This window comes from Hemiscyllium ocellatum, chromosome 6 (genome assembly GCF_020745735.1).
Source record: "Hemiscyllium ocellatum isolate sHemOce1 chromosome 6, sHemOce1.pat.X.cur, whole genome shotgun sequence".
Lineage (NCBI taxonomy): Eukaryota > Metazoa > Chordata > Chondrichthyes > Orectolobiformes > Hemiscylliidae > Hemiscyllium > Hemiscyllium ocellatum.
This window is the reverse complement of record NC_083406.1, coordinates 117,852,071-117,865,918: the sequence shown is the minus strand read 5'-3', so window position 1 is coordinate 117,865,918 and position 13,848 is coordinate 117,852,071. Positions and strand designations below refer to the sequence as shown.

Sequence of the window (13,848 nt, the reverse complement as noted above, 5' to 3'; positions counted from 1 at the left end):
CTCACCCCTTTCCGCCTTCCACAAAGACTATTCCCTCCGTGACTACCTGGTCAGGTCCACGCCTCCCTACAACCCACCCTCCCCTGCCACCGCAGGAACTGTAAAACCTGTGACCACACCTCCTCCCTCACCTCCATCCAAGGCCCCAAAGGAGCCTTCCACATCCATCAAAGTTTTACCTGCACATCCACTATCATTTATTGTATCCGTTGCTCCCGATGTGGTCTCCTCTACATTGGGGAGACTGGACGCCTCCTAGCAGAGCACTTTAGGGAACATCTCCGGGATACCCGCACCAATCAACCACACCGTCCTGTGGCTGAACATTTCAACTCGCCCTCCCACTCTGCCAAGGACATGGAGGTCCTGGGCCTCCTTCACTGCCGCTCCCTCATCACCAGACACCTGGAGGAAGAATGCCTCATCTTCCGCCTCGGAACACTTCAACCCCAGGGCATCAATGAGGACTTCAACAGTTTCCTCATTTCCCCTTCCCCCACCTCACCCTAGTTCCAAACTTCCAGCTCAGCACTGTCCCCATGACTTGTCCTACCTGCCTATTTCCTTTTACCACCTATCCTCTCCACCCTCTCCTGCCTGACCTATCACCTTCATCCCCTTCCCCACTCACCTATTGTACTCTATGCTACTTTCTCCCCACCCCCACCCTCCTCTAGCTTATCTCTCCATGCTTCAGGCTCTCTGCCTTTATTCCTGATGAAGGGCTTTTGCCCGAAACATCGATTTCGCTGCTCATTGGATGCTGCCTGAACTGCTGTGCTCTTCCAGCACCACTAATTCAGAATCTGGTTTCCAGCATCTGCAGTCATTGTTTTTACATCGCATCAACCAACCCAACCACCACGTGGCTGAACACTTTAACTCCCCCTCCCAGTCCGCCAAGGCCATGCAGGTCCTTTGCCTCCATCGCCAGACCCTGACCACACGACGCCTGGAGGAAGAGTGCCTCCTCTTCCGCCTAGGAACCTACCAACCACACTGGATGAATGTAGATTTCTCCAGTTTCCTCATTTTTCCCCTCCCCCCAGCTTGTCTCAGTCCCAACCCTCAAACTCAGCACCACCTTCCTAACCTGCAATCTTCTTCCTGACCTCTCCACCACCTTTCCCCCACCCCCCCCCCCCCCACTCCGGCCTATCACCCTCACCTTAACCTCCTTCCACCTATCGCATTTCCAATGCCCCTCCCCCAAGTCCCTCCTCCCTACCTTTCATCTCAGCCCGCTTAGCGCACTCTCCTCATCCCTGAAGAAGGGTTTATGCCTGAAACGTCGATTCTCCTGCTCCTCGGATGCTGCCTGACCTGTGTTTTTCCAGCACTACATTTTTTTTAACTCTGGTCTCCAGCATCTGCAGTCCTCATTTTCTTCTGTTCTGTATGTTTGCCTTACTCATTAGAATCCTGGAATGTGTTGACTTGTTTAACTTCAGACATTTCTGTGCCTCAAGTCTTTTTTTTTCAACTGCCCAGTTTAATTTGTTAATCCCATGTATTCAAGTCTCTCTGGTTTGGAGTCACGGCAAGTCTAAGCTTGGTGATGGCTTAGTTGATGCTTAAATGTTTTTCTAGTACTCCAGGGTGAGGCATGGTGACTTGGTAGTTAGCACTGCTGCCTCAGAACAGTAGGGACCCAGGTTCAGTTCCAGCCTTGGGTGGCTGTACGAACTCAACACTGTTCTCACCATGTCTACGTGGGTTTCCTCCTAAGTCTAAGGATGTGCAGGCTAGGTGGGGTTAGCCATGGGGAATGCAGGGATACGGTGGGTTGTTCTTCAGAGGGTCGGTGTAGACTCGATGGGCTAAATCGCCAAAACTTTAGGAATCGGAAGGATTTCTTCTGCTGCTGCTGCTGCTCTTCCTGCAACTGTGGAGTCAGGAAGCTACAAAATTCTCTGCCACAGAAAGCAATTAAGGCCAAAACATTGGTTGTTTTCACAGAGAGAGAGCGATACAGTTCCTAGGGCTAAAGGGATCAAAAGGGTACATGGAGAAAGCAGGAACAGGGGACTGGGTTAGATGGTCAGCTATGGTTATACTGAATGGTAGAGCAGGCTGAATGATCTATTCCTCCTAATTTCAATGTTTTGTGTGATTCAAGTTCCCAACTTTTGCTGTCAGTGAAAAACATTCTTTTATTCATTTAGTGCCCCAGGAGCATAATTGGACAAAAGTTCTCATTGTTCCAAAACCTTCTCCTTTGGAACAAAGTGGCCACGTGTTTGACTGGAGATGGGTTCTTGAAACCTCTTTCTAACCACATCTCCCACCCCCACGCCCCCACCCCCTCAAAATCTTGTTTCCTTTTGAGAGTGAATGAGGCCAGTCTCTATGGAGGGAATTTGAATGCATGACAATCGACATGGTTGCAATGTGAAACCACAGATGACGGTGTTTAAAGAATACAGATCTCCCCTGAGGTAAAAAACAATTATTGCAGATGCTGGAAACCAGATTCTGGATTAGTGGTGCTGGAAGAGCATAGCAGTTCAGGCAGCATCCAAGGAGCAGCGAAATCGATGTTTTGGGCAAAAGCCTTTCATCAGGCATAAAGGCAGAGAGCCTGAAGGGTGGAGAGATAAATGAGAGGAGGGTGGGGAGAAAGTAGCATAGAGTACTATAAGTGAGTGGGGGTGGGGATGGAGGTGAAAGGTCAGAGGAGGGTGGGGGGGGGAAGTAGCAAAGAGTACATTGGGTGTATCCTTCACTCTGATCTCTCCTGAGACTGAGTATGACTGGGGACATGGTTTGACTTCTGTGTATTGCAGCATATGGCAGGATGTCATAGAATCATAGAATTCCTAGTGTTCAGCCTACTGAGTTTGCACCAATTCTCCAAAGACAGGATCCCACCTACCTCATCCCTGTAACCCCCATACTTTCCCATGAATGCATGGAATGCATTGCCAGCTGTAGTGGTGGAAGCAGAGTCACTGGGGACATTCAAGTGACTGCTGGACAGGCATGTGGACTGCAGTGAATTGAGGGGTGCGTAGGTTAGGTTATTTTATTTTAGAGTAGGCACAATTCCTTGGCACAACATCGTGGGTCGAAGGGCCTGCTCTGTGCCTGACCTACACATCTTTGGACTGTGGGAAGAAACCAGAGCACTTGGAAGAAAGTCATACAGACATGGAGAGAATGTGCAAACTCCACACTGACAATCACCCGAGGCTGGAATTGAACCCAGGTCACTGGTGTTGTGAGGCAACAGTGCTGCCCCAACCACTGGGGCAAGACTTTTGTGAAGTTGGAGCTGGGTGTGAATATAGGCCACTAATTATGGGAATAATGTGTGAAGGGGATTGGTGTAAATTCATCCCATACTCCCAACACTTTGTGGGATGAAAGTGTTGAGGGGAGCATGGTGAATAGACCAGGGTGAGCTGTCTATCAATAACTCAATCTATCTGCCTTGTCTGGCTTCTACAAGCAAATATGTTCTGAAAAAGGTGTCCTTCATGTCAATCTAGCGATTGAATCACTTTAGAGCAGGAGCTGCAACTGTTAACACTCCACCTTTTTACAAAACAAAATGACTTGTGACCAAATGCTGTGCACCCATTTTGTTCTGCTTTGGACAGTAGGTTGTGCTTGAGCTAATCACATTAAAATGTTCAAGTTTGATGTCTGACCAGGAACAGTGTCCCTGCATGCTCCAAAGGTCTACCTTCTGGCCAATCCAAGAGCAGATGAGCCTTTTTGGTGTCATGTGATCAGCACCACTGAAGACGTTCGTCAAGTTAATCGGAACTGAAGACCAGATGTACGGCACAAAGACTTTATAAATGATTCACAATTCCTGTCATTAGCAATGGATCACTCCCTCCTCCTTTAAGATCTCCTGTCCCTAACCCTTCCCCCTCGCAGATGGTTTCTAGGGTGGTTGTAATCACATTAATGCATGAGTGCTTACAGTATTGCACTGTCAAGTGGATTAATGAATACCTGTTGTTGCTTGACAGAGCCTGGTTTATAATTCACCAAGCTGTTTCTGCCAGATGATTGGTTTTGCTCTTTACATTTGAGCCCAGATATCAATGTGAGAGGGTGTCCTATCAAGAGAGAGTGTGGTGAGGAAACATTTTTTTTGTGCAGTTTGGCAGAAGTTGCTCCAGGTCTGACTGCCATTTTAAAGGGACTCTTGTGAAATCTTAAATCCATGAGGGCGTTCTGGTGTGCCGCAAGCTCCCGTTCTGCTCTGGTTGTCCGCGAGGGATTAGTTCATGTTTCCTCCCTTGGAGGTTGCTGTGTTTCTACGCTGGGAGCTCCCTCAGCTGAGTGACGCTGGAGTCCATGGGAAGGCTGGCTGCAGACGGTGGTTGACGCTGAGAATGCACTAGGGCATCACTGTCGATGTTTGAAGGGGGCAGCTGTGCCTGCAATCTTCCTGAGCCAGGGTCTGAGGCTGGGACATGTATACACGCAGAAGGGTCGATGATGACTTGTATCAGAAGGATGAAGGGAAATGGGCACTTCTGCGTAACGTCAACCAAGTGTTCAAACACCAGCATACGCTCCTCCCGGTAGGCAATGATCAATGCTTTCTACTCCTTTGCTTTGATGTTTTTACGCACCTCTGGAGAAAGTAGGGCTTGAACTCCTAGCTCGGAGGGAGGGACACTGCCACTGCAGAGCTGTTGATCTTATGTATCTGCTGTCCTTGTTCTTTTAGAAAGAAATGTTTGTGTGTTTGGAAGGTGCTGTCCAAAGGGCCTCTGTGAACCTCTGCAGTGCATCTTGTTGGTACACCCAGCTGCCACTGAGCAACCGTGGTGTGTGATGTATTTTGTCCCGGTTTTCTTTCTGAAGAGCGGTTTTAAGACCGAAGTGTAGAGCTGTCAATTTTGAATCCAACAAAGTCAATAGCTTGTGAGGCCTTGGGATTTTTTGTGTTTTATTTTGAAAGGTCAGTACAATAGAAGTAGCGTGACCAGGTGGGGTCACAGGACCAGGATGTTTTAAAGTTTTTTTTTTAATTTTTCAGTGGTAGCGGTCGAGGTCTCAGCAGGGTTTGAAAACTGCAGGACATCTCTCCCTGCTACTGAGTTTCCTCAACATTCTTATTCCTGAACTGGAGAACTGCCTGAGAGATCATCTGTTTTACCTAAATTGCCTTTTGCCAAGGGTGTGTTTTATAGCCTATTACTACATAGTCATAGAGATGTACAGCATGGAAACAGACCCCTCGGTCCAACCCGTCCATGCTGACCAGATATCCCAACCCAATCTAGTCCCACCTGTCAGCACCCGGCCCATATCCCTCCAAACCCTTCCTATTCATATACCCATCCAAATGCCTCTTAAATGTTGCAATTGTACCAACCTCCACCACATCCTGTGGCAGCTCATTCCATGCACGTACTGCCTGAGAAAGTTGCCCCTTAGGTCTCTTATATCTTTCCCCTCTCACCCTAAACCTAAACCTATGCCCTCTAGTTCTGGACTCCCCCACCCCAGGGAAAAGACTCTCTGTATATTTATCCTATCCATGCTCCTCATAATTTTGTAAACCTCCTATAAGGTCACTCCTCAGTCTCTGACGCTCCAGGGAAAGCAGCCCAGCCTGTTCAAGCCTCTCCTTTATAGCTCAAATCCTTCAACCTCGGCAACATCCTTGTAAATCTTTTCTGAACCCTTCCAAGTTTCACAATATCCTTCTGATAGGAAGGAGACCAGAATTGCACGCAATATTCCAACAGTGGCCTAACCAATGTCCTGTACAGCCGCAACATGACCTCCCAACTCCTGTACTCAATACTCTGACCAATAAGGGAAAGCATACCAAACACCTACTTCACTATCCTATCTATGTGCAACTCCACTTTCAAGGAGCTATGAACCTGCACTCCAAGGTCTCTTTGTTCAGCAACACTCCCTAGGACCTTACCATTAAGTGTATAAGTCCCGCGAAGATTTGATTTCCCAAAATGCAGTACCTCACATTTATCTGAATTAAACTCCATCTGCTACTTCTCAGCCCATTGGCCCATCTGGTCCAGATCCTGTTGTAATCGGAGGTAACCCTATTCGCTGTCCACTACACCCCCAATTTTGGTGTCATCTGCAAACTTACTAACTGTACCTCCTTCTGCTCGCATCCAAATCATTTATGTAAATGACAAAGTAAATGACCCAGCATCGATCCTTGTGGTACTCCACTGGTCACAGGCCTCCAGTCTGAAAAACAACCCTCCACCACCACCCTCTGTCTTCTACCTTTTGAGCCAGTTCTGTATCCAAATGGCTATTCTCCCTGTATTCCATGAGATCTAACCTTGCTAATCAGTCTCCCATGGGGAACCTTGTCAAACGCCTTACTGAAGTCCATATAGATCACATCTACTGCTCTGCCCTCATCAATCTTCTTTGTTACTTCAAAAAACTCAATCAGGTTTGTGAGACATGATTTCCCACGCACAAAGCCACCTTGACTATCCTGAATCAGTCCTTGCCTTTCCAAATACATGTACATCCTGTCCCTCAGGATTCCCTCCAACAACTTGCCCGCCACTGACATCCGGCTCACTGGTCTCTAGGTCCCTGGCTTGTCTTTACCGGCCGCCTTAAACAGTGGCACCACGTTTGCCAACCTCCAGTCTTCTGGCACCTCACCTGTGACTACAGATGATACAAATATCGCAGCAACAGGCCCAGCAATCACTTTTTTCTCCAGCTTCCCATAGTGTCCTTGGGTACACCTGATCAGGTCCTGGGGATTTATCCACCTTTAATCATTTCAAGACATCCAGCACTTCCTCCTCTGTAATATGGACATTTTGCAAGACGTCACCATTTATTTTCCTACAGTCTGTATCTTGCAAATCCTTTTCCACAGTAAATACTGATGCAAAATACTCGTTTAGTATCTCCCCATTTTCTGTGGCTCCATACAAAGGCCGCTTTGCTGATCCTGGAGGTGCCCTATTCTCTCCCTAGTTACCCTTTTGTCCTTAATATATTTGTAAAAACCCTTTGGATTCTCCTTAATTCTATTTGCCAAAGCTATCTCGTGGCCCCGTTTGCCCTCCTGATTTCCCTCTTGAGTATAAAGGAAGTAGGAGTATACTTTTCTGAGGATTCACTCGATCTATCCTGTCTATACCTGACATATGTTTCCTTTTTCTTAACAAAACCCTCAATTTCTTTAGTCATCCAGCAATCCTTATACCTACCAACCTTCCCTTTCATCCTGACAGAAATATACTTTCTCTGGATTCTTGTCTAATTTCTGAAGGCTTCCCATTTTCCAGCTGTCCCTTTTTTTTAACCTGCGAACATCTGCCTCCAATCAGTTTTTGGAAGTTCTTGCCTAATACCATCAAAATTGGCCTAAATCCAATTTAGAATTTCACCTTTTAGATCTGGTCTATCCTTTTCCATCGCTATTTTAAAGGGAATAGAATTACAGTCGCTGGTCCCAAAGTGTTCCCCCACTGACATCTCCGTCACCTGCCCTGCCTTATTTCCCAAGAGTAGGTCAAGTTTTGCACCTTCTCTAGTAGGTACATCCACCTACTGAATCAAAAATTGTCTTGTACACACTTAACAAATTCTTCTCCATCTAAGCCTTTAACATTATGGCAGTCCCAGTCGATGTTTGGAAAGTTAAAATCCCAGACCATAACTACCCTATTATTCATACAAATAGCTGGGATCTCCTTACAAGTTTGTTTCTCAATTTCCCTCTGACTATTAGAGGATCTATAATAGAATTCCAATAAGGTGATCATCCCTTTCTTATTTCTCAGTTCCATACAAATAACTTCCCTGGATGTATTTCCGGGAATGTCCTCCCTTAGCACAGCTGTAATGCTATCCCTTATCAAGAATGCCATTCCCCCTCCTCTCTTGCCTCCTTTTTTTATCCTTCCTGTAGCATTTGCATCCTGGAACATCCAGCTGCCAGTCCTGCCCATCCCTGAGCCATGTTTCTGTGATTGCTATGATATTGCCAGTCCCATGTTCCTAACCATGCCCTGAGTTCATCTGCCTTCCCTGTTAGGCTCCTTGCATTGAAATAAATGCAGTTTAATTTATTAGTCCTACCTTGGCCCTGACTGTTTGACTCACTTCCGTTCTCGGCTGTACCCATCTCAGATCGATCTCTTTCCTCACTGTCTCGCTGGGTCCCACCCCCCACTTTTTTTACCCCCATTTTACTGCAAAGGCCATTTTTGCTCCTTCACAATCTACAGACCCAGAAAATAACACCGTCTTATTCCTCTACAAACACTGCCCCAGGTTAAATTAATAGCTATGGCTTATATTTTAAGTTTAATCAAGAGACTTATCTCCAAAAACATATTATCAAGAAAGAACCTACTGTACTCACTACTGCAGCCTTTCTCTTGGGCAGACTTAAAACAACAATTAACTTATCTGATTCTGTGCTGTGAACTTCACCAACAGTTCCTCCAAGATTAGTTGTGAAATTCACTGTTCGTTAATTTTCCCAGATGCACTCCTCCGCTGTCCAGCGATACATGAATTCAAAAACAGCAAAGGCAGTAACTGTGCAGGGTCTCGCTCTGTCTCTGTGTGTGTGTGTGTGTGTGTCTGTCTGTCTCTCTCTCCTGCACTGTCCTCACCATGTGCTTCCTTTGTCTGCCCTTATTCCTTTTTAAAACTGTTGTTTTGACTTTTTTTTTGCCTCCCAAAGTTCCAAAACAATGCAACAGCATATAATACAGTAATTTCTGCTCCTGGAATTTGAGGAAATCACCTCTAACATCTAAAATACCTTTTTTCTTTCAAAAAAAAAAGGACCAGCTCTTACAGCCAGAAATTTTTCCTGCCCTCTATCTGGGATTACCCAGAATCCTATTTTTCTAAACAAAGATGGAGCGCACAAGCAACGCTGTCTGCCAAAACCCAGGATTGAACCAGGGACCTTCAGTCTCACGCTCTCCCAACTGAGCTATTTCAACAGTTGCTGTTTTACTAGTTAAATAATCTATTATTCTGTTAAGTTTTCTAATAGAGTAAAGTTATTCCAAATTTTTGTTTCCTCCTCTTGGGGTATTCATACACTTTTTAGTGTACAAATGAAGTGTGATTTGCTCCAAGGTGGTAGTTTGAATGCTTGTACTTTTTTTTTATTTTTTCTCATCTACAGCAGTCCTGATGCAAAAGGAACATAGGAACAAGAGTAGGCCACTCAGCCCATCAGCATGGTTCTGCCATTTGACCAGATCATTGCTCCTCTTTTCCATGGATGCAGTTTTTTTTTTCTGTACTCTCCACCCTTCCTGTAATGTCTGAAGATCCATCAAATTCTCTCTTGAACATACTCCATGACTGAGCTTCTGCAGAACTCTGGGTTAGAGAATTACAAGAGGCTGGCCAGTCTTGGAATAAATAAATTCCTTCTTACTTCAATCCTTTTAAATGTTTTGCCCATATTCTGAGACTCTTCGTCTTGCTCCCGGACTCCTGACTCCAAAGGGAGCATCTTATCCATACCACATGCTGTAAGATGGAAGAATTGGGATTGTTTAGATCCCTTGGGTAATAATGTGTATCATGGTATATCTGAATTTTGGTGGCCTCCCACTTTGGTCACCCGAAAGACCACCGTTGAGTGAGAGACTTGAATTTTCCCATCAAAATTGGGCATTACTAGAAAGACTGACCATTGTTGTTATCCCTAACTGCCCTTGGAGAGGTAATTTTGGCACAATTGAGTGGCTTGCAATGTGGCTCACTAATGAGGTTGTGGGTCTACTTATGGACTGCAGCAGCTCAAACAGGCAGCACGCCAACTTCTCAAAGGCGACTGGGGCCCAGCCAGCGATGTCATATCCCACGAGTGAATAAGGGCAATTATGGTTCAAACCCATCACTGTGGATCCAAATCCAGACTAAGTCAGGACTTCATTCCTTCTAGGAAGTACGTAAGAGGACCAGGCAGTTCTTGATCACCATCATTTGAGACTAACTTTTAATTCCTGATTTGTTCATGGAGCTTCAGTTCCACTGGCAGGTGTGCTGGGATTTGAACATGTGTACGAGCCTGGGCCTCTGGATTACTGTTAGGCTAACTCTGTCCCACACTGAACTGGTTACTCCCACTCACGTCCCATTGTCATCTTAGCTCTAGTAGGAATACATGAGGATAAGGGGACCCTGTCCTTCCCCCCTACTCCTCTCTGGGAAGGGGGGACAAATTCATTATCCGTCTATGTTTAAAAATCACCCAACATCAGGTTTATTTGGTAGCATTAGCTTTCTGAGCGCTGCTCCTTCATCAGGTGGTTCTCTGAAAGCTAGTGCTTTCAAATAAACCTGTTGCTCTATAACCTGGTGTTGAGTTTTTTTTTAATCTTTGCCCATGCCAGTCCAGCATTGGTTCCTTCAAATCATGACCGCCAGCCTAGCCACCCTGCTGTGGTGAAGGAAGTTTAAAATTCTGTGCTAATGTTTAGAAACTGTGAAAGCTAACTGAGTATAGGTATTGCGATGTCATGTTGCAGCTGTACAAGACATTGGTTAGGCCACTTTTGGAATATTGTGTTCAGTTCTGATCTCACGGTTATAGGGAGAATGTTGTGAAACTTGAAAGGGTTCAGAAAAGATTTACAAGGATGTTGCCAGGGTTTGAGCTAGAGCCATTTAATTGAGGTAGATTTGTATTTATTTTAGTTCTTATTAGGTGATTTCTTCCTCTATGTGCACACCCTGCCCCCCACACACACTCCCTTCACGTTTTCCCATCCTCCCTCTTCCACAATCTTTTACTCATCTTTTTTTTTTCCCCACCCCACCCCCCAACCATGTTCACTGTCACCACTGCTTTCAATTCCAGACTTGATGAGTTTAATTTTAATTCCACAAGCTATTGTGATGGGGCACTGTCACTGTACTAAACTATGATACAAGCTGTTATTAGCACTGTGGAAATGCCTATCCCAGTGAAATGATGGGGCTCGGGAAGACTACACAAGTTGGAGTGCCAAATTGTGACCGCCTTAGATTACAGGAAGATCTGGATGGGTTGGTCAGAGATAAATGGGATTCCATCCGGATAAGTGTGAGGTGATGAAGGATAAGCATGTCAAGAGAAAGAGTGGTAGGACCTTGGGAAGCACTAAGGATCAGAGGGACCTTTTTTTTAAATGTGTATGTGCACCAGTCCCTTAAGCTATGAAGGCAGTTAAATAACATGGTTACAAAGGTATGAGTCTTTATTAGCCAAGGTATAGAGTTTAAGAGCAGGGAGGTGATGCTGGTTAGGTATAAAACATTGGTTAGGTCACAGCTAGAGGTTATGGGCAATTCTGGACTCCACGTTTATCGGAGGGATGTGAGAGCACTGGGGAGGGTGTAGAAGAGATTTACCAAGATATGGCCTGGACTGGAATGGAGAGTTTGTGATGGAAAGATTGGACAGACTAGGGTTGTTTTCCTTCAAGCAGAGGAGATTGAGAGGGGACATGGTTGAGAGATGGGCAATATTTTGTTCAATTCTGGTTGCCACATTACAGGAAGGATGTGGAGCTTTGGACAGGGTGCCGAAGAGGTTTACCAGATACCCTCTCATCCAGGCAGTTTGAGCTATAAGGAGAGGCTAGGAAAAACTCATTGTTTTCTCTGGAGCAGTGGAGTCTGAAGGGAGACCTGATAGAAGTCTATAAAATTATGAGATGCATAGATGAGGGTTGATGGTCAGAATCTTTATCCCAGAGTTGAAATGATTCTCACTAGGGGACATGCATTTATAGAGTAGTAGGTATCTGGAACACACTAGGGGTGATGGTGGAAGCAGATATGATATGGGTGTTTAGTGGACTTTTAGATAAGTGCATGAGTAAGCAAGGATTGGAGGCAGATGGACCAAGGGCAGGCAGAAGTGAGCAGTTTGATTAGGTATCCTGTTTAGAACAACATGGTGGGCTGCAGGGCCTGTTCCTCTGTTGTGCTTTTGTGTTCTATGATTTAAAAAGGGAAACCTGGATTATTAAAGCTTGTTCTGGGCCTCAATAGCGATGTAACAATGTGGGCTGCACTCTTCACTGGACAGTATAAAATTAATAATGAGATTTAATTACAGATAAATCTTTCCCCTTCCAGTAACACAAGCTGACCATGAACCATCTGTATCTCTCCAGGGGGATTATGTCTGGTTGGATCTGAAGACTGGACGAGAGTTTGAAGTTCCTATCGGGGCAGTAGTGAAACTCTGTGACTCTGGACAAATTCAGGTTGTGGACGATGAAGGCAATGTGAGTATTCTGCCATGTCGTCATTATGTTACAGTCTTGTATTCCTTCACACTGGTCAGTCTCTCTCAGACCAGACTGATCAATTATGGTAGATTCAATACACTTCAAAATCTCAAGCAGATTTGGTTTTAAGATAAACTTGTAAATTGTTCTGTAACTAAAACTTGAGAAGAGATCCTTTAGTCATAGAGGTGTACAGCATGGAAACAGACCCTTCAGTCCAACTCATCCATGCCCACCACCTAATCTAAATAAATTTATTCTCATTTGCCAGCACTTGTCCCTCTAAACACTTACTGTTCATATACCCATCCAGATGCCTTTTTAAATGTTGGATTTGTAACAGCCTCCAATTCCTCTGGCAGCTCATTCCATATACCCACCAGCCTCTGTATGAAAACATTACCCCTTAGATCCCTTTTAAATCTTTCTCTTCTCTCACCCTAAACCTATGCCATCTAGTTTTGGACTCCCCACCCTGGGGAAAAGATCTTGGCCATTCACTCTATCCATGCCCCTCATGATTTTATAAACGTCTATAAGGTCACTCTCCTCCGCCTCCAATGCTCCAGGGAAAACCGCCCCAGTCTTTCACCCCTATAGCTCAAACTCTCCAACCCTGGCAAAACCCTTGTCAATCTTTTCTGAGCAGTCTCCAATTTCGCAGCATCCTTCCTATAGAAGGTAGACCCAGAATTTTATGTACAGTCTAAAAGTGACCTAACCAATGTCCTGTACAGCCACAACATGACCTTCCAACTTCAATACTCAATGCTGCGACCAATAAAGGTAAGCATACCAAATGCTGCCTTCACCACCCTATCTACCTGGGAGCCCACCTTCAGGGAACAATGAGCCTGCACCCCAAGGTCACGAACAGCTCAAGCATGCTGTTGGTCATGTGAATGATCCTAGATGAAAATGTGTTGCTGGTTAAAGCACAGCAGGTTAGGCAGCATCCAAGGAATAGGAAATTCGACGTTTCGGGCATAAGCCCTTCATTCCTGATGAAGGGCTTATGCCCGAAACGTCGAATTTCCTATTCCTTGGATGCTGCCTAACCTGCTGTGCTTTAACCAGCAACACATTTTCAACTGTGATCTCCAGCATCTGCACACCTCATTTTTTACCTGAATGATCCTAGACCTTGGCTTGCTCATGTTTTCAGCTGTTAAAGCAGTAACACAATTTTTATATTTCCCTAAGGGAAAATATCATGAACCAAATGAAAACATTGACCCTGTAAATCAAAGTATTTATGAAGAAGCCAGGATGGTAACATTTTGAGGCTGTATATAATATTTTAGGTGTGTTATATAGGTGTCTAGATTGCATGATAGGATAACTTGTGGAAGAACTAAACTTGAATAGTTTGTTCATTGGTCTCGTGTTTTTTTGGATCAATTGTTTGCATTTTGGTTGCACTCAGAAAATGAAGGTGCGCATCTTTTGTGAGTTCTGTGCAAGGCTGGAGTGCTACACTGTTTCTAGATCTCCTCAACATTGCATCAGTTGGTGGTTTGACTTTATGGAATCTCTGCTCATTGCACACTGGGTACCTTTTATGGATAACCAGGATCCTTTGGTTGGATTTGTGACTCTGATA

The 13,848-nt window shown here is 45.1% G+C and overlaps 1 protein-coding gene across 1 annotated transcript in view; it reads left to right on the top strand.

Annotated features, from left to right (window-relative positions):
* The first annotated feature begins 4,433 nt into the window (after positions 1–4,433).
* myo7aa (myosin VIIAa) overlaps positions 4,434–13,848 on the top strand; it is a 182,976-nt gene continuing 173,561 nt past the window's right edge. The window contains exons 1-2 of the mRNA XM_060826303.1: positions 4,434–4,544; positions 12,129–12,242. Coding sequence (XP_060682286.1) covers positions 4,434–4,544; positions 12,129–12,242 — 225 coding nt within the window. The remainder of the gene's footprint in view (positions 4,545–12,128; positions 12,243–13,848) is intronic.